This window comes from Nuphar pumila, chromosome 12, assembly GCF_984573655.1.
Source record: "Nuphar pumila chromosome 12, dmNupPumi1.hap1.1, whole genome shotgun sequence".
Classification (NCBI taxonomy): Eukaryota; Viridiplantae; Streptophyta; class Magnoliopsida; order Nymphaeales; family Nymphaeaceae; genus Nuphar; species Nuphar pumila.
Genome location: NC_143260.1, coordinates 23,172,284 through 23,191,161, shown reverse-complemented (window position 1 = coordinate 23,191,161; position 18,878 = coordinate 23,172,284). Strand labels below are relative to the sequence as shown.

General features: G+C 37.4%; 1 protein-coding gene across 1 annotated transcript in view; it reads right to left on the bottom strand.

Moving 5' to 3' along the window:
- LOC149820310 (diacylglycerol O-acyltransferase 1-like) overlaps window positions 1-15,299 on the bottom strand; it is a 118,149-nt gene extending 102,850 nt beyond the window's left edge. Inside the window, exons 1-4 of the mRNA XM_089983096.1 lie at window positions 14,970-15,299; window positions 13,150-13,230; window positions 12,903-12,976; window positions 12,690-12,765 (exon numbers count right to left, since the gene is read on the bottom strand). Of these exons, the coding sequence (XP_089839222.1) occupies window positions 12,690-12,765; window positions 12,903-12,976; window positions 13,150-13,230; window positions 14,970-15,266 (528 nt within the window). The 5' untranslated portion in view covers window positions 15,267-15,299. The remainder of the gene's footprint in view (window positions 1-12,689; window positions 12,766-12,902; window positions 12,977-13,149; window positions 13,231-14,969) is intronic.
- Between the last annotated feature and the right edge of the window lie 3,579 nt (window positions 15,300-18,878).

The following is an 18,878-nucleotide window of genomic DNA, read 5'->3' as shown; positions in this document are numbered from 1 at the left end:
TGTCACTTCTAGTGTATATCTGTCCAGAGAAGCATTCAACTGGGGGTGGCTCAACTGAAGATGGTTCCACCTGCATATGTGAGTCATCCAACTCTCTACTCAAGCCGAAGGAAGGACAATTCGTCTGACATGTTTCTCCTGTATTAGCAAAAAGGTCTGCGCTCATCCATGAATCATAAACCTCTACTTCTCGAGATGACAACTCTTCAGTGTCATTGATCTGAAAATTTTGCTCATCAAAAACAACATTTCTGGAGGTCCTAATACGTTTTGTAGTAGGATCGTAGCATCGATAGCCTTTGTGTTCATCCGCATACCCAACAAATATGCACTTAGCGGCCTTGTCTTGAAACTTATTTCGCTGGAATGAATCAATATGTACATAGCATACACAACCAAAAACATGCATCTCATCATAAGAGGGATGTTGCCCAAATAAAGTATAATAGGGAGATTTCCGATCCAGAAGTGTCATAGGAAGACGATTTATGGCATGAACAGATGTGTGAAAAACTTTTGTCCAAAGATTAATTGGCACATTGCTATCATGTAACATGTTGATCGCACTCTCGACAATATGCTTGTGTTTCCTTTCCGCAACCCCATTTTGTTGAGGGGTATGAGGGCAAGAAACCTGTCGACTTATTCCTTTATCCCGAAGAAAGGCAATAAACTCGTTCGATGAATACTCTCCTCCACCATCACATTGTAAATGCACAATATCACAGGAAAACTTTGTTTTGACCATCGAATGGAATTCCCGAAATATTTGAAAAACTTCATGCTTATGTTTCAAAAAATATATCCAAGTATAGCCGGAATAAGAATCAATAAAGTTAACATAGTAACGACTACCAGAGAGAGAAGAAATAGGTGTGGGTCCCCAAACATCAGAACAAATAATCTCAAATGGCTTTGAAGCCCTTTTATTAATAATATGAAATGGAAGAACATGACTTTTGCAGAGTTCACATGAGGAACATTTTTTATTCTCTAAAAAAGAACATAAACTAGACTCTGGAAGAAGACCATCATATACAAGATTTTCAACGAAGCCCCGACTATAATGTCCCAAGCGACTGTGCCAAATATCTAGCTTATTACAATGAGATGAATTAAAAACTTCTAATGAAGGAAAAAACAAAGACTTTGAAGACGAAGAAACTGAAGAATGCTTGGACGACTTCAACTGGAGAACTGGGACTGAAGGCGAAGACACTGAGGGAATCTCCTTGAAGACGTACATGTTTCCTTGTCCCTCCCCCTTAGCGAACATCTACTTCGTTCGTAGATCCTTAACATAAACAGAGGAGGGAGTAAATTCGATGGAAGAATTCATATCGTCAACAAGTTTAGCTACAGAGACAATGTTCTTTTTAATATTAGGGGCAAGGAGGACATTAGACAAGTGAAGTGAGGACTTTGACATAGGGATATGTGCACTGCCAGTATGACTAATAGAGTGATAAGTTTCATCTCCCGTAACTATACTACCCTTTTCAAAATAAGGCAATAAGTGAGACAACTTACCCGCATTACCCGTGACATGGGTGGCAGCACCGGAATCAACGTACCACTCGCCTTGCTCATTTTGCTTGATCGTCATATGTGACAATGCTGATAACAAAAGTTGTTGCACATCTGTAGATGGCGCTTTCATGTCCACAGTAGAAGCTTTATTTTCAATTTTGTTTATCTTTTCTCTATTCTGCAGATTAAACCAACAATCAAATTTCACATGTCCTCTTTTGTTACATAAAAAACAAGTGGGCACTCTCCTCTGATTCCCTGCATTAAAAATACCTGAAATATTAGGTGTAGGTAAGATACCACGTCCTCTCTGTCCAAAACGGCCTCTGCCTCCTTGATGCCCTTGCATTCCCTCGTCCAAAACCTACGGAAGTCTCCATAGCCAAAACAGAATGGGAACGAGCTGATTCATTTCCTTCTGCCCTTTGTTTTATAACCATTTCATGCTGAAGAAGTTTCACTTGAAGGTCGTCAAAATTGGGCAAATGAGGAAGACATGTCAAAGTTGTGGTAAACATGTCAAAATCAGAGCCCAACCCATTAAGAAGTTGTTGTACTTTGTCTTTATCTGAAATAGCACTTCCAATAACAGCCAATTGGTCAGTAATACTCTTCAAGAGGCCTATGTATGCCATAACTGTCATGGAGCCTTTCTTTAAACTTTGAAATACATTCTTTAAATACATAAATCGGGCTTCTGATATCTGAGAGAGCTTACTCCATAAATCTGCCGCAATGCAATCATCTGAAAGAGTAGCCAACACTTCTTGAGAGAATGTTGACGTAATATAAGCAACCAAAGATTGATTCCGCTTTCTCCAAACTGTATACTCTGGATTCTTAATAGATTTGGTAATTGCATCACCCCTGCAAAATAAGCCATGGTGGTACAGGAATGGAACTATCTGTAAAAGTATCTTCAACAAGATACTTTAGTCGATAACACAACAACCTTAAGAATAAATGTGTGAACATACACACCCAAGAACACTTGTGCACAACAAACACAACACACTGAATCACAAATGTGCACTTGCACCCATAAGTTTCATAAACACTAAAGAGGTTGGGCTATAATCCCAAATCCCCTTGAAGAAATACAAGAGGAGCTGCCCATATAAATAGGGCTTGGAGGAGGCCTTGGGAGGGGCTCCACATAGTCGTTGGAGCCCCTTTGTGACCGTTGGAGGGGTCCAACGACTAGTGGGTTGGGCCCCTCCCAATGCATGTACAATGCATTAAATGCAAAAAACAAAAATACAAAAAGAAAAAGAAAAAAGAAAATACAAAAAAAACATATTCTTGAAAAAGAATATGTGTAAAATTCCTAAGCTACCCTTACTATGACTATATATATTTTATATATATAATTGGTAAATACATATACATATATTATATATATGTATATGTATTACCTTATATATATAAAATATATATACGAAATTACAAGTTTGATTACATAATTTAACACCCCCCCTCAAACTTAGGGCAAGATGACCGATAGTTTGCCAAGAAGGAAGTTGAACCGCGGAGCGCACAGGGCTTTAGTAAAGAAATCGGCCAACTGATATTCGGACGTGACATAAGGAAGGTCGATAACTCCTCGGAGATATGCTTCACGAACATAGTGACAGTCCATTTCGATGTGTTTTGTCCGCTCATGAAAGGTGTGGTTCTTTGCAATGTAGATTGCACTTTTGTTGTCGCAGCATAGCTTGGTGGGTCCTTCAATTTTGATCCCCATGTCTTCTAGCAGTTGGTGAATCCAAACAATCTCCATGGTAGTAGTGGCCATGGCACGATATTCAGCTTCAGTTGAGGAGAGCGACACCTTTTGTTGCTTCTTGCATCTCCACGAAATTAGTGAGTCTCCTAAGAACACACAAAAACCAGTGGTGGAGTGATGGTTATTTGGGTCACCTCCCCAATCTGAGTCAGTATAAGCAATCAATTTTAAATCAGAGGAAGAGGACAGAAAAACTCCCTTATTTAGAGTACCCTTTATGTATCTTACGACCCGTAAGATGGCACTCATGTGAACGGATGTAGGCGCATGCTGAAATTGACTTGCAGTATGGACTGCATGGGATATATCTGGTCTGGTAATACTCAGATACATCAGGGACCCTACAAGCTGTATGTAAGGTGTAGGATCCAATAGGGGAACTCCATCATCAATTTTCATCTTTGCTCCTACTACCGCAGGAGTTTCACACAGCTTCTCATCTGTAATACCTGACCTGTCAATGATCTCAGAAGCAAGCTTAGTTTGAGATAAGAAATATCCTCGAAGAGAGTATGCCACTTCAATTCCCAAAAAATAAGTTAAAAAACCCAAGTCAGACATTTCAAATTTATCTTTTAAGATAGATTTTATACTTTTAACCCCGTTAGAATCACTCCCAGTGATGAGCATGTCATCAACATACAGAAGTAAAATAACAATCCCTGCATTGGATTTTCTAACAAATAGAGCAGTGTCAGTAAAACAAGAGGAAAAACCATTCTCAATCATAACAGAGTTAAATCTATCATATCAAGCCTTGGGAGCTTGTTTTAGGCCATAGAGTGCTTTCTGAAGACGAAGCACCTTTCCCTTAGGAGTCTCCATTCCAGGAGGAGCATCCATGTAGACTTCTTCGCTTAAATCGTCATTTAAAAAGGCATTTTTCACATCCATTTGATAGATGTTCCATTTGTTGATAGAGGCAACGGTTATAAGACATCGAACAGTGACCATACGAGCTACAGGAGCAAAAGTTTCTTCATAGTCAATACCATATTCTTGACTATATCCTTTTGCAACCAAGCGAGCTTTATACCTTTCAAGGGATCCATCACTTTTAGTTTTTACTTTGAAAACCCATCTGCACCCTATTGTTTTCTTGCCTTTAGGAAGATTTTGAAATTCCCAGGTTTTGGCTCTTCTCAGAGCCTCAAGTTCATTGTCCATGGCATTAATCCATTCAGGGCATTTACGTGCTTCTTCAAAATTTCTAGGTTCTATATAAGAGTGAATGGCACTAAGGCAGGCTCTATATCTTGGTGAGAAAGAGTCATAGGAAATGAACCTAGAAGGAGGCCTTCTACTTCTCTCAGTTCTACGAGGGATCACTTCATTCTGAGAGGCACTGGAACTAGCATCATTATATCTGTCAAGAGCACTCCTAAAGTTGTTTTGATCTCTATGAGAGTAGGTGATAGGGTCTCTAGGTAATTCAATAGGTTGATGTGACGAAGGAGGCAAGGAGATGTTTTCCTCGGTTTCAAGTCCATTTGGGTTACCTTGATCTGACTCATTATCACTAGTATCATCGTCCTTATTCAGTAAATCAAATAAAAAAGAGTAATCCATATTTTCATTATGGGGGTCACAACTTTCAAATCCACTAACATTTTCCAAAAAACTCACGTTCCTGGAAACATACAACTTATCACTTTTGATATCATAACAACGAAACCCCTTTTGGGTTTCAGAATAGCCAAGAAAGGCACAAGGAATGGCCTTTGGAGAAAGTTTGTCATTCTTATCAGTAAGAACAAAACACTTACACCCAAAGACCCTTAACCTGCTATAATCAGGTTCCTTATCATACAGTTTTTCAAAGGGAGAAATTTTGTTTAAATTTTTCGATGGAAGTCGGTTTATGAGATAGACAGAGGTAAGAGCTGCCTCAGCCCAAAGATTTTTTGGAATGTTTTGAGAAATGAGCAAAGTCCTAGTTGTTTCAATGATGTGCCTGTGTTTTCGTTCGGCTAACCCATTTTGTTGAGGGGTTTTTGGACATGATTTTTGGTGAAGAATTCCAAAATTTTCAAGATAACCCTTAAATTCATTTGAGAGGTATTCTCCTCCAGAGTCAGACCTAAAAATTTTTAAACATCCATTGAATTGATTTGAAATCATCATGTGAAAATTTTTAAAGGTTGAAAAAACTTCATGTTTATGTTTAAGGAAATAGATCCAACAAAACCTAGTATAGTCATCCACAAAGATTACATAATATGAAAAACCTCCTTTAGACATTACCGGAGCCGGTCCCCATACATCGGAATGGACAATTTCAAATGGTTTTGTCGTAAACATGGATCTTTGAGGAAAGGGTAAACATTTCATTTTTCCAAGAATGCATTCATTACACAAAAAGTCACTTTTACAAAGATGTTTAACAAAAGGCAAGTACGAGATTTTAACAATATTGGGATGACCCAATCTCTTATGCCATACATGAATGTCTTTGTTTTGGACGACGTTGCAAAATTGACTCTTGGGAACTTGAAGAAAATCTACGTAGTAGAGGTCTCCTCTTCTAGAGCCTTCCCCAATCAATCTCCCGGACTGGCGATCCTGTATCCAACATTTATTAGAAGAAAATTTTATATCGCAACCATGGTCCGAGAGTTGGGAAACGGAAAGAAGATTTAGGTTAAGGTTTGGGATAAAACGAATTTTTGGAACAAAGAAGTCTTGTTTTTCAAAATTACCTATTCCTTTAATCTCAAGAGATGTACCGTCCGCGGTTGATACAAAGGATGGAAAAGCACTTTTAGAAAAATTTGAAAGAGCGCAATAACTAGGGGTCATGTGAAAGGATGCCCCGGAATCTAAAAGCCAAGATGTCTTACCGGGAGAAGAGGATGACATAGCGGCTCCGGAAGTACCTCCCTTGAGAAGAGGTTGTAGGGCTTCCACGATTTGTTGAAGAGAAAGAGACTCACTTGATAAAAGGGGTCGTTCTTCAACTTGAGATGCCATAGCCGTTGCAATCAATTTCTTCCATTTAGGACACAAGGGTTTGATATGTCCGGGTTCTTTACAATGATAGCAAGTTACTTTGCTATAGTCTCTTTTGCCATATCGATCATTTCCTCCTTGACCTTGATTCTTGAAATGAGGAGGTCTATAGGTCCTCATGTTATTTCCCGGTCTTGACACGGCATTAGCCATTTCACCATCTTCTTGAGTAGAAGAAGTAACAAGAATGCTAGGGTTATTTTTGCCAATCCCCATACGGGTTTCTTCACCACTTAGCTTGGTGATAACATCTTCGAGTGAGGGGGATGTGAAGGCGGAGAGAAGAGAGGACCGAACTTGTTCAAATTCGGGTCTAAGGCCATTTAAAAAATTGAAGAACCGGTCTTCTTCAAGTTGTTTGTGCCTTAATTCGATAGCCTCACCACTCCATTTAGGTTCAAGGATTGCGAGCTCGTCCCAAATAGAGGATAATTCGGCAAAGTACTCCCGAATGGTCATGTCATTTTGTTGGAGAGTCAAAGCCCTCTTTTGAAGAAAGTACTTGTGGGATAGATCTCTTGAGGTGTACATTTTCTCAAGATATACCCAAGCTTCGGAAGCCCTTTTAAATTTGATGATGTTGGCATTTATCTTGGTCTCAACGGATGAGAAAATCCAAGATAATATCTTGAAGTTCTTCATTTCCCAATCATCATGTTTCTTAGAATACTCTTCAAGGGCCTTTTGTCTTTCATCCCCTTCAAGAATCTTAATATCACCTCCTTCAACAATGGTAATTTTGGGTTCCGGTTCCGGTTCCGGTATGGATCCATAAACGTAACCCCAAAGCCCCTTTCCTTTAATATGGGCTTCCATATTACCGGCCCAAACATGATAGTTTGAGCCATTAAGCTTAAACCCAAGAGAGAAATGGGAGTCTTTTTCGCCCATTAGAGAGGAAAGAATGCAAGAGATAGTATGTACCTTAATTACTTTTTGCGTCTTTCTTGACAAAAGAAGCTCCTAAAATATTGCTCGAAGAAGATGATCCTCTTTGATTTCAAAAAACTTGAAGGCACGCTTCCCGAGGAATGCAAAAGAAGGCGAGTCGCAATTCTTCTTCTTCAACCTTGCTCTGATACCATGTAAAAGTATCTTCAACAAGATACTTTAGTCGATAACACAACAACCTTAAGAATAAATGTGTGAACATACACACCCAAGAACACTTGTGCACAACAAACACAACACACCGAATCACAAATGTGCACTTGCACCCATAAGTTTCATAAACACTAAAGAGGTTGGGCTATAATCCCAAATCCCCTTGAAGAAATACAAGAGGAGCTGCCCATATAAATAGGGCTTGGAGGAGGCCTTGGGAGGGGCTCCACATAGTCGTTGGAGCCCCTCCAACGGTCACAAGGGGTCCAACGACTAGTGGGTTGGGCCCCTCCCAATGCATGTACAATGCATTAAATGCAAAAAACAAAAATACAAAAAGAAAAAGAAAAAAGAAAATACAAAAAAAACATATTCTTGAAAAAAAATATGTGTAAAATTCCTAAACTACCCTTACTATGACTATATATATTTTATATATATAATTGGTAAATACATATACATATATTATATATATATGTATATGTATTACCTTATATATATAAAATATATATACGAAATTACAAGTTTGATTACATAATTTAACACTATCTAGATGTTCATCGAGATCCTGACTCCGTATAAACGGAAGTATTTGTCTCTTCCATGTTAAGAAATTAGAATGAGTAAGTTTTTTTGTAACAAGCTGATTTAAGAAACTTGCAGAGGGACTGGAGGACGAGTATGAATCCATATCAATGAAAACAATGAATATGCGAACAAAACGGATTGAAGAAAACAAATTAAGTTGAGGTCACTTAATCAATCAGCAGAGCTTCAATAAAACATGTACTTGTCCAACCAATTCCTTGAAAGCAAATCCTTTTTTTTTAGACGAGAATGTAATCTGTTACAGTCTACCTATAGACGTTGCACAGAAAACTCTGATTTCACTGTTGATTGAAAAAGATGAGGAACGGCAATACAAATTCGAGAAAATCTGATACGATGGTGAATGTTAGACTATGACAATAATATTTCGAACAAAATGATATGAATCGTCCAGTAATACAAGGAGTATTAACAGCACAGACTTAGGAAAATATTAAAGACAGAAATTAAAAAACACAGAAAGTGCAGTTGTAGACAAAAGAAAGGCGATATTGAAGAACAGTGTTCCCTTGTTTATCCTAGCGAGAGATGCAGATCTTTGTGAAGACCCTGACGGAGAAGACGATCACTTTGGAGGTCGAGATTTTCAAAGACGAACACTTACTGGGAAAGAAATCGAGATTGATATCGAGCCTACCGATACCATTGACAGGGTCAAGGAGCGTGTGGAAGTTGAAGAAGAAGACGTTGATGTTGAAGAAGGAGATACAGCCAAAGGAAAAATCGCAGGCGCAGACGATGATGTTGAAGAAGGAGACGTTGCCGAAGCAGTGATGTTGATATTGAAGAAGGGTGACAGACGATGTTAGAGAAGAAGGAGACAGTCGTGGAAGTTGAAGAAGAAGACGTTGATGTTAAAGGAAGAGATGCAGCCGAAGAATAAGAGGAAGAAGTCTTCACGACTGCCTTTTCAGATCTCGTTGAACGTGTCACTGGTAGGGTTCTGCGGCCTGGCTCTGATACCATATAAGAAATCGAGAGAGAGAGAGATAGGTTTACTTCACGGCTCAGCCTGCACAAAAAATAGAGAAAGAGAGAAAGGGAGAAGCACAAAGGCTGGGGCGGATGAACGACCATACCACCAAGCCCTAATTCCTTTATATAAAAATGAGTTTACAATATTACAAAAATGCCATTAATGAACGTCAATTGCATAGGATTGATGTGCGTATGGATCTAGATCCAGATCCATACGCATGCTCTATTTTAACACCAAACACCCTCAGCAAGACTTCTACAAGTGCGTATGGCAAGAGGAATAGACTTTTTCAGGGTTTATCAAGATAGAGAAAATTATAGCTTTATTAAATCATAACATACCCTTTACAAGGTGAGAACAACAACAGTCACAGAAATACCAGTAATATGGAAAAAAGTACCCTCATATAAGAAGGTTAGTACAGAAGAATTGGAATAAACTAAAACTAAAAGACAGCTCTACCCCATCATGTTTATGTAGAAATATACACAAGCATACAATTTAACAGATATTGAAAATCTTGGAGGTAGTTGCCACAAATCAAAGTGGCTATTAAGTTTGAGTTATTGATTTAATGTGCGAAGTTTTGGGAAATACCAAAACTTCCCTCCAACACCACTCTCAGTCTCTACCAAAATCCTGACAACCTCAATACTCTTCCAAGGTAAATCCGAGCTCGATCATTTGGGTAACTGCACTAGTTTTTTAAGTAATTTTATTTATTGCACCACCCTACTCCCTTCTGCCAACACACACACACACACACAAACCAAGGACTCTCCCCCAAATACACACAAAGGAAAAAAAAAGAAATAGAGGAAGGCACGTCATTCTGGGAACAGTTCATCTATAATGAACTTTTCAGTTCACAAGACCTCGCTCATGAGAGTCAAGCTCCTTAAGCTAGCCAAGATTACGCCCTCTCAAATTTTTAAAAATCTTTCTCCTTTTCATCATTTTGATGTGTCACTAGTTTTAGTAGGATCAAGTCTGTCTATCCACTTCAATCTCCCACATTCTGTTATGTTGACATCACCCACAAGTACAATAACATGTACACCATGTCAATACTTGATATACCAATGAAAAAAAGATGAACTACTGTCATCCATTACAACCATGTTTTTTCTAAGGGACCATGTGAGCAAACAAGACATTTTTCACCTTGGAATGATTTTCTTAACTTTTGTTTACCCAAGTAAAACTTGTTTGATGTAAATGTTTTATTGGTTAATGTATACAAAACAAAGCATAGTCACCTGTATCGTCGGGAATAACCCGTGAGTTTAAAAATTTGAAAAAAAAATATAAATAACAACAAAAAAGCTAAGAAAATAATAAGTTTTGCATTATTTTTCTTCCAAAAATATAAAGAAACATGTTTTAAAGGTTTTAAAATATAAAAGAAACAAGAAAATAGGAAATGCAAACTTAAATTTTTAAAAAAAGAGTTTTTTTCTCAAAAATATTGTGATATATTCCCGATATTATCGGCTACCTTGAAACAGCCAATAATATCGCAATATTTTCAATATATCGGTGATAGTGATACAAAGAAAAGTTCCCCAACCAAAGGAGAAAAAGAAAATCCTCCTATGATGGGAATTCTGTCCCTGAGGAAAGGGCCATTATCGAGATAAATTTCCCTACAAAATTTTGATTTGCATAGGGAAAAGCACAGGGTCCATGCTTTCTAGGGTAAACTTACCCTCTTCCAAATACCCCTTACTAGAAGATTCATGTGTATGCAAATAAAATAAGCCTCATGAACCTTCCTTATGGCATTCCCCTTCCTATTGTGATACACTTTCACAATGACATTAGAAGAAATAAGAACTACCTTGCTAATTCCTACGGCTACGGCTTTGAGAGTGGATAAAGGTATGTATATCCAAGCAATCGGTTACTGCATTGATGTTGTATAGAGTACAAAAAAACAGATATGCAAAATGCATCAATTTAAAGCTCGGGCCGACACATGCCGGCCCGCGGCCTGGCTCAGCCTGTGTGTGTGTGTGTGTGTGTGTATATATATTATAATACATTATATAAATAATATACATCATATTTTATATATAATATAATATATCTTGTGTATTAGGCCTGGCCTGGCCCGATCAGGCCCATGAACGGGCAGGCTGTGGGCCGGGGTTTGGCTTGAACCGAGCTGGCCCGATGCTCACCCCTATTGAGAACCATGCCAAGCTTATTAAAATATCAGGTATCCACACTATGAGGTAGGAAAAAAATTTCCCTTCAATATTTACTATAAATTCACTTTCTTTAATTCATCTTGATTACAATATTTTGCCTAGTTATCTACAAAAGCAAGATGTTAAGCTTATGCCTTGTACTTTTTTCAGTTAGACTTACTATAATTAAATGGTTTTATTAATCAAAATGATGAAAACACTAAATTTATGCATATTTTTCCTTTCACTTAAAGTAAAACTAAATTTCCATTTATAGTGTAATCGAAGTACAAATTTGAGAACAAGGTCACTCCTATTCTTTCTTGTACCTTTTGCATCTTATAGTGACAACCAACAACATTAGATTTATCATGGTGATGTACAGTATCTTTGTTATCCTTTATAACGATATAGTTATGTAAATAAACAGCAGATAGACTATGTGTACATATGCACATGTTAAGGAATGTAATACTATGTGTCATTGTGTTCGGTAATACCCATCTCATGTATTATTGTATGTATGTGGGAGTAGTTGTATCATTAAAACATTGAGTAGCGTTGTAGCCAAGGTTAGAGGGCCATTTTGGTCCAGATTGGTTAGAGTAGGGTTAGAAAGGGGGGCAGCCTTTATATGATGTATACTTCTCTCTTCTCTCCTTTGTAGTTAATGAAGCTTATTGTTTTCCTCCTCTCTTTGTGCCTCTTCTCTCATTCTTCTTCTTGACTTAGTATGCAAATTACGGCAATCTAATATGCATGCCATATGTGTGTGTGTGTGTGTGTGTGTGTGTGTGTGTGTGTGTGTGTGTGTGTGTGTGTGTGTGTGTGTGTGTGTGTGTGTGCAGATAGATGTATGTATGTGTGTCTGTATGCCCATAGAGATGAAAAATAAATGCATGTTACTCTTTACAAGTTACACATACAAAGTGTCATGTAAATATATAATAATTAGATCATGTGTGTAATCCACGTCCCTGTGTCTAACTGTCAAAACTTCTGAGTTTTCTTCTGAACACACCCATGCCCATATACTATCTTATCAAGGTAGAATGGGTAACACATCTTCAAACATAACAACAATGGGTGCTATAAAAGATCATGCCAGTACTATCTATCCGTCAACATCAAACAAAAGCAAAGCCAAAGTGGTAATAAAGGCGGCAGGAAAACCCAACAGCTAAATTAGGAGATCCAAGAGCGAAGCGGACCAAAAGAAGCAAGTGCCATAAAGGCTTATCTTTGATTTTATCAATAAGAAAGTTAAATTGATAACTGATAAGATATCCAAATCAAATCATGGTAAATTGCAAAATAAGATAGCAAGTTCAAACCATTAAAATTAGATACATACAAGTTCCACACAGACAGAATATGCAGAAGCTAGTCTACAAAAATCAATCCACTTACATCAGCAAGATCTTCAAGTTAATAATCTATGAAAAAATAATGTGGCCACGTTCCATTCACCTGTACTTACTGGTTCAGAAATGAATGTATGTTGTGCAAGCTTTTCAACAATGAAAGCACACAGGGAGAAAACAGGCAAAGTGAGGCTGCATAGAAACAAACATGTAAATCAAAGCATTTTGTTAATATGGTATCACATGCAAGATCTTAGCTCACAAAACAAAACAAAACAAGAAAACCTGACAACCCTATGTGAACAAGAAGAAAGTTCAGGAACCATTACCAGCACATCAAAAGAGGCCAGTCTCTAAGGTAAGTTGAACCAAACCAAAAACCTGACCTAAATAGCAAGCCATACTGCAAATGGAAGCCAAGAATCTTTAGTCAATAATAGAGGCACTTCAAGAAAAAACATGTATCTAAAAATCAGAATACCTGCAAAAATAGCATAAAGAAGTCGTCTATCTGAATCTTTTATTTGGCAAGCAACCAAGAGAAAAACAAGTCATCTAAAAGATTTCCAAACATACCTTCATTACATTCTCAATAATAAGCCTGCTGTTAACCGCAACCAGCACAACAATACAAAGGTTAAAGAGACCAGCATGACTCTGCCAAAACAAATTTGTGAATGAGCACCATACAGACCTTTTCAAATTACATACATATATGTGCTCTCTCTACAAGTTTAAACACACACATATACATATATAGGACTAAATTTTCTACAGTTGTTTGTACATTCAATCTAATAAAAAAACTATTCCTTTAACATTTTTTCCACGCATTTTGTAGATCTAGCCTTATAGAAGTGATCTGCATAGTTTCTTTAGTAGAAAACAAGCTTTGGATCATGTTTTTTGCAACATGTAATGTAAGTTTGTCTTCCAAGGGTTTCGAAAATCAATGGCCCACAATTTGCCAAATTTTCATGATTGAAAAAATCATATTTTTATGTCAAAAAAAAGATTATCCAAAATGTTATCAATAGAAAACAGACAATGGAACACATCCAGGTTGAATGGATATAATTTGCACCTACGATTTTCCAACTAGATTGTACATACGGCCAACAATAGCATATGTGTGTGTTAAACCTCTTACATTAATTTTATCAACATTAAACTGATTGAAATGATCAAAACATCTTTAAAGGCAATGACTTTTTTTGAAAAATATTGTTACATTTTGTGGCCAAAAAAGTTGCTCAGCAGTTGAGTCGTCATCATGCACCCGGTAAGGATGTAAGTTGACAATGAGTACAGAATATGGGAACCAAACAGTCATGAAGATACCATCCCAGAGCAAGACCACATCCAAGTATCCAACTAAACATGCGCCACCAATTCATGCAAGGTATTGCTACCACTAAGACATTCATGCTTTTGTTATCAGAAAACTAGAAGTTTTTTGTCAGGTAACTATATAAAAGTCAACAAAGCCAACTTTCCCAATCGCAATTGCAGACTATAACCTGCATTAGTATAGGAAACAGAAGTTTAATTGCCTAAAGTTCACCATGCATCATCCTCTCCTATGACATCAGCAAGCGACTAAAATTTTCTAATGCAGAAAAAGGCATAGCATTTGAAAGATTTCATTCAGAAGCTTAATGAGTGTTGAGGAAATTGAGTTGCTATTTCACGATCGAACAATGTTTTCCATCGCTTGGATAGTTCCAACACCCTGCAGAGCACAAAATTTAATCACAAGGCGCCCAGTGGTTGATTCGCCCAATGATATGTTACTCGTAAGAGCTTTAGAAGCGGTGTTTTGGATGCACCCATTTCCCCTTAAAACCGACATCAGTTGGATATCTTCTTCTCCTTCAAAACACAGAATTGCAACTTATCCCAATATTCCATACAAGTGGGTGCACCTAAATTAGTGAGAAAATGATGAAACTTCCTAATACTCGTATCGTCCAGCTTGCATGAAACCCCAATCAAGCTCCCAAGTGAGTATTTCGACGCAACCCACTTATTCAAAAACCTGGATAAGTTGGTATTCTGTATTATGCTTCATTCTGCAACATCCCCACTTATCCCAACTTTCTGGATATTCCGAATACCCCCCATACCAATAGAAACACGACAAATACCAAACATTGAATCTCAAATCTTCGCATAAGACCGTTCCGTACATACTAAATTCAGGAAAACAAACTTTAAGAAATATCAGAGATCGAAAAAAAGACAACACAAACCGGATTTCAAAAATCCAAAACCTCACATCCAAACACTAATCAGGATCAACTCCCAACAATTAAAAAAAACGAAAAAACGAAGCAAAAAGGAAATAATTCTGAGTTCCAGAATCAGAGAAGGGAAGGAAACCCTCAGAAAAAGACCTGCTTGAAGATCGCGTCCGAGCTCAGCGGGCTCTCCTTGATCCTCCGGTGCGCTGGCGCCGCAGCCCGGAGCGCGATCTTGGCCTGAATTCCCGACTGATCACGCGCATTCTTGCCGGGATCGTTCTCCTCCGCCTCCCATCCGCCGGAAGTCCCGTTCAAGCGCCGATCCTCCTCCGCGACGCCCTCCGCCTCGAAAGCCGCCGCCGGCCTCGGCCGGAACCTGATCGGCACCGGGTCGCCGCCACCTTCTTCTCCGGTGCCCGTGTGAGAGTCTTGCACGTGAGACGCAGCCATGGATTGGATGCAATACACACACACACAGATAGAGAGAGAGAGAGGGCGCTGGTTCGATGACCTTCGGTCGGCCTCCCGGGATTATTTGAACGACGGTGTCAGTAAGGTGGGGAAGGGAAACGGGACCCACAATTGGCGGTTCAGTGCTGATGGCCACGTAAGAGGGGATGTTTTTAGGGGGTCTCAAAAATGGGGAAATGAGTTACTATACGATCATTTAAGTGTCAAGTCCCTTGTCAATCGACAAGCCACCACATTTTACTCAATGCAAATCCAATCATGGTTAGCCCAACGCTGCGTCCGGTTTATTGAAACATGGTTCAATTGTTATCTGGAGCCAAATCTAAGACCAGATAATGATATGACCTGAATATCTATCGTGTAGTAAATATTAGGCCTGGTAAACGAGCCAAACAACGGTGTTCAAGCTTGCCTAGAGCCAAGCCAAGCTTGAGTTCACGAAAAACCCAAGCTAAATCAGTCGAACATGAGCAAACTCATTTATAAAAATATATATTTTAAGTTGATAACAATAGAATTTTTACCCTCAAACTAGCTCATTTACAAAATAAATAATTGTTTCAAACTTATAAGCAATAAGATTAAACTCTAAACTTATTATCTATAGGCCAAACACTTTATATCATCTTAATTTTATAATATAAAATATAATTATTATTAATAAACAAGCTTATACAAACTAGGCTGAGACGAACATTGGTTGTTCATGCTTGAGCTTGTTGAGCCTATTTCACAAATTCAAACAAGTTGTTTATGAGTCGAACATGAGCAGCTCATCTTATTTCCCCAGCCCAACCAACGGTTTCAAATGAAAATCTCTATGAGGTAAGTCTTTTGATAAATTAAATGGTTTTGTTTTTCTCATGAAAATATCTGCATGCACAAATATTTAAATAATTATATAACTATGAGATCATACATTTATTTAAAAAGTGTATCTACAATGTTAAATATTAATAGGATGTGTGGTATTTCTAAAAGGATAATGTTTGCTGCCTCATTAGTAAGAAACCCTTAGTGAAAAAACGCAATATTTTTATTTTTTTTACTTTTTTTAGTTCTGGTCTTTCAAATGTGATCTTCATATTAAGTTTAGTAGAAATTGAGGTTTCAATCATATTTTTCTAACATAAATGTCAGATTTTACCAAGTTTGAAAAATCAACGGCCTACAGTGTACCAAATATTCAAACATCAAATAAACATATTTTTATGCTAAAAACCTATGATTCAAGGGTTGATTCCTACTACTCTGACCACGTTGAATACATCCATGAGGTAAAATTTGAACAAAACATGGTCTCCGTCCTCTCCATGAGGTCAAATTCAAGGTTTCATGCTCATGGCTATGTAAGAAGGGATTTTTTTCAGTCTCAAAAATGGAAAAATAATGAGTGACAACACGATCATTTAAGTGTCAAGTCCCTTGTCAATCTGCATCCCACAACAATTTACTCAATGCAAGTCTTCCATCCAATCGTCATGGTTGGTCCAATATTGTGTATGTTTTATTGAATCATGGTCCAATATTGTGTATCTGGAGCCAATCTAAGTCCAAATCATGCTATGACCTGAATATCTGTCATATAACAAACATTAAGGTTGATAAACGAGTTGAACGAACCAAACAAGGGTATTCAAGCTAGTCTCAGTTTTTGAGTCGAGCCGAGCTTGAGTTCATGAAAAGCCCAAGCTAAACTATCCGAATATGAGCATGCTCATTTACAAAAATATATATTTTTTAAGTTGAAAACAATAGATCTCGAACCCTAAACCTACTAAGCCAAACTCAAGCTAGCTCATTTACAAAATAGATAATTGTTTCAAACTTGTAAGCAATAAAATTTGAACTTTAAACTTATTGCTTAAAGGCCAAATACTTTAATCATCTTGATTCTATAATGTAAAATATAATTGTTATTAATAAACGAATTTATATGAGCCGGGCCGAGACAACATCGGTTGTTCATGCTTGAGCTTGTCGAACGTATTTCAAGAGTTCAAACAAGCTCTTTACAAGCTGAACATGAGCTGCAATATGAGCGGCTCATCTTATTTCCTAGCCCACAAACGGTTTCAAAAGAAAAATCTTTTTGAGGTAAGGCTTCTAATAAATTAAATAGGTTTTATTTTTCTCATGAAAATAGTAGCACACAAAAAAAATTAAATAACAGAATGTAAATAACTATAAGAACATTATTTTTAAAAAAAGTGTATATATAGTGTTCAATATTGTCAAGAAGTGTGATCTTCCTAAAAGGATAATGTTTGCTACCCTCATGGGTAAGGAACCCTTAGTGAAAAAATGCAACGTTATTATTTTTTATTTTATTTGCACTACAAATCAGATTTTAAGAAGGTTGAAAAATCAACAACCTACAATGTACCAAATGTTCAAACCTCAAATAAACATATTTTTACACCAAAAAACTATGATCCAAAGGTCAGGGTCGATTCCTACTATCCTACTATTTTGATCATGCTGAATACATCCATGAGGTCAAATCTGGACAAAATACCCCCATTTTTAAATAGGTATATTTTGCAAATATTCCTCTTTTATGTGATTCTATTGGGATTTAAAATACACAATAGAGTTGTGATATTTTCAAAAATCACAAATATTTCTAATATGTGCTATAACTGGTGAAACTGGTAATCTCCATTGTACCAAGGGGGCTCCACTTGTCTGGTAGGAGCAGCTAGTGCACGCACATTGTGTTCGGACGATGCAGGTTCAAAACCCAATGGTATAGTAGTATAACTTCAAAAAAAAAACCCGTAATCTCCATTGTTTTCCTAGAAAAATAAAATAAAAAGGTTTTGGGTTAGATTCAACTCTGCCCCGGATCTGATGTTAAATTGTCACCCAACCCGTGATATGGATTCGGTTACACCTAATTGTTTATGTTTTGGATCAGACCTGAATTCTGATATAGATTACCCATATTCTATTATATGGGTCAGATGACGTGAATTGGTCCACGTTGAAACCCCAAGGCACTTGAGCTCTGCCTTACATTCTCATTTGGAGAGTGGATCCTGTTATGTTGAAATAAAGAAGACAGAATGTAACGTGGTTCGGTAGGTAGCCTACATCCACGATGAAGGCGCTTGTTGTGCTTTTTCTCTTATTATCGTCTCTTCCATTTTACAAATACATAAAGAAGTGAGATCCTTAATTTTAGGAAATGACCAAGGAGGAAGATAAGCTAAAAAAAGAAAGATAAAGAATGGAAACAGATATTCGAGATTTTCAAATGAGGATAGATAATCCTTATCTTGACAACAACAAGCATCCTAACCATCTCCCCCTCAAGTTGACAATCTCCCCCTCAAGTTGGTGTGCAGACATCGATCTGCCCCAACTTGCTTATAATATTCTTGTGCTTCTCACTGCTTAGAGATTTGGTAAATATATCTACAAGTTGATCTCCACTTGCGACATGAGGAGTTTTGATTATCTCGGCTTGAATTTTTTCTCTGATAAAGTGACAATCTACTTCTATGTGCTTTGTTCGTTCATGATACACAGGATTATATATATATATATATAGCTGCCATATTGTCACTTTTTAGTTCGATTGGATTT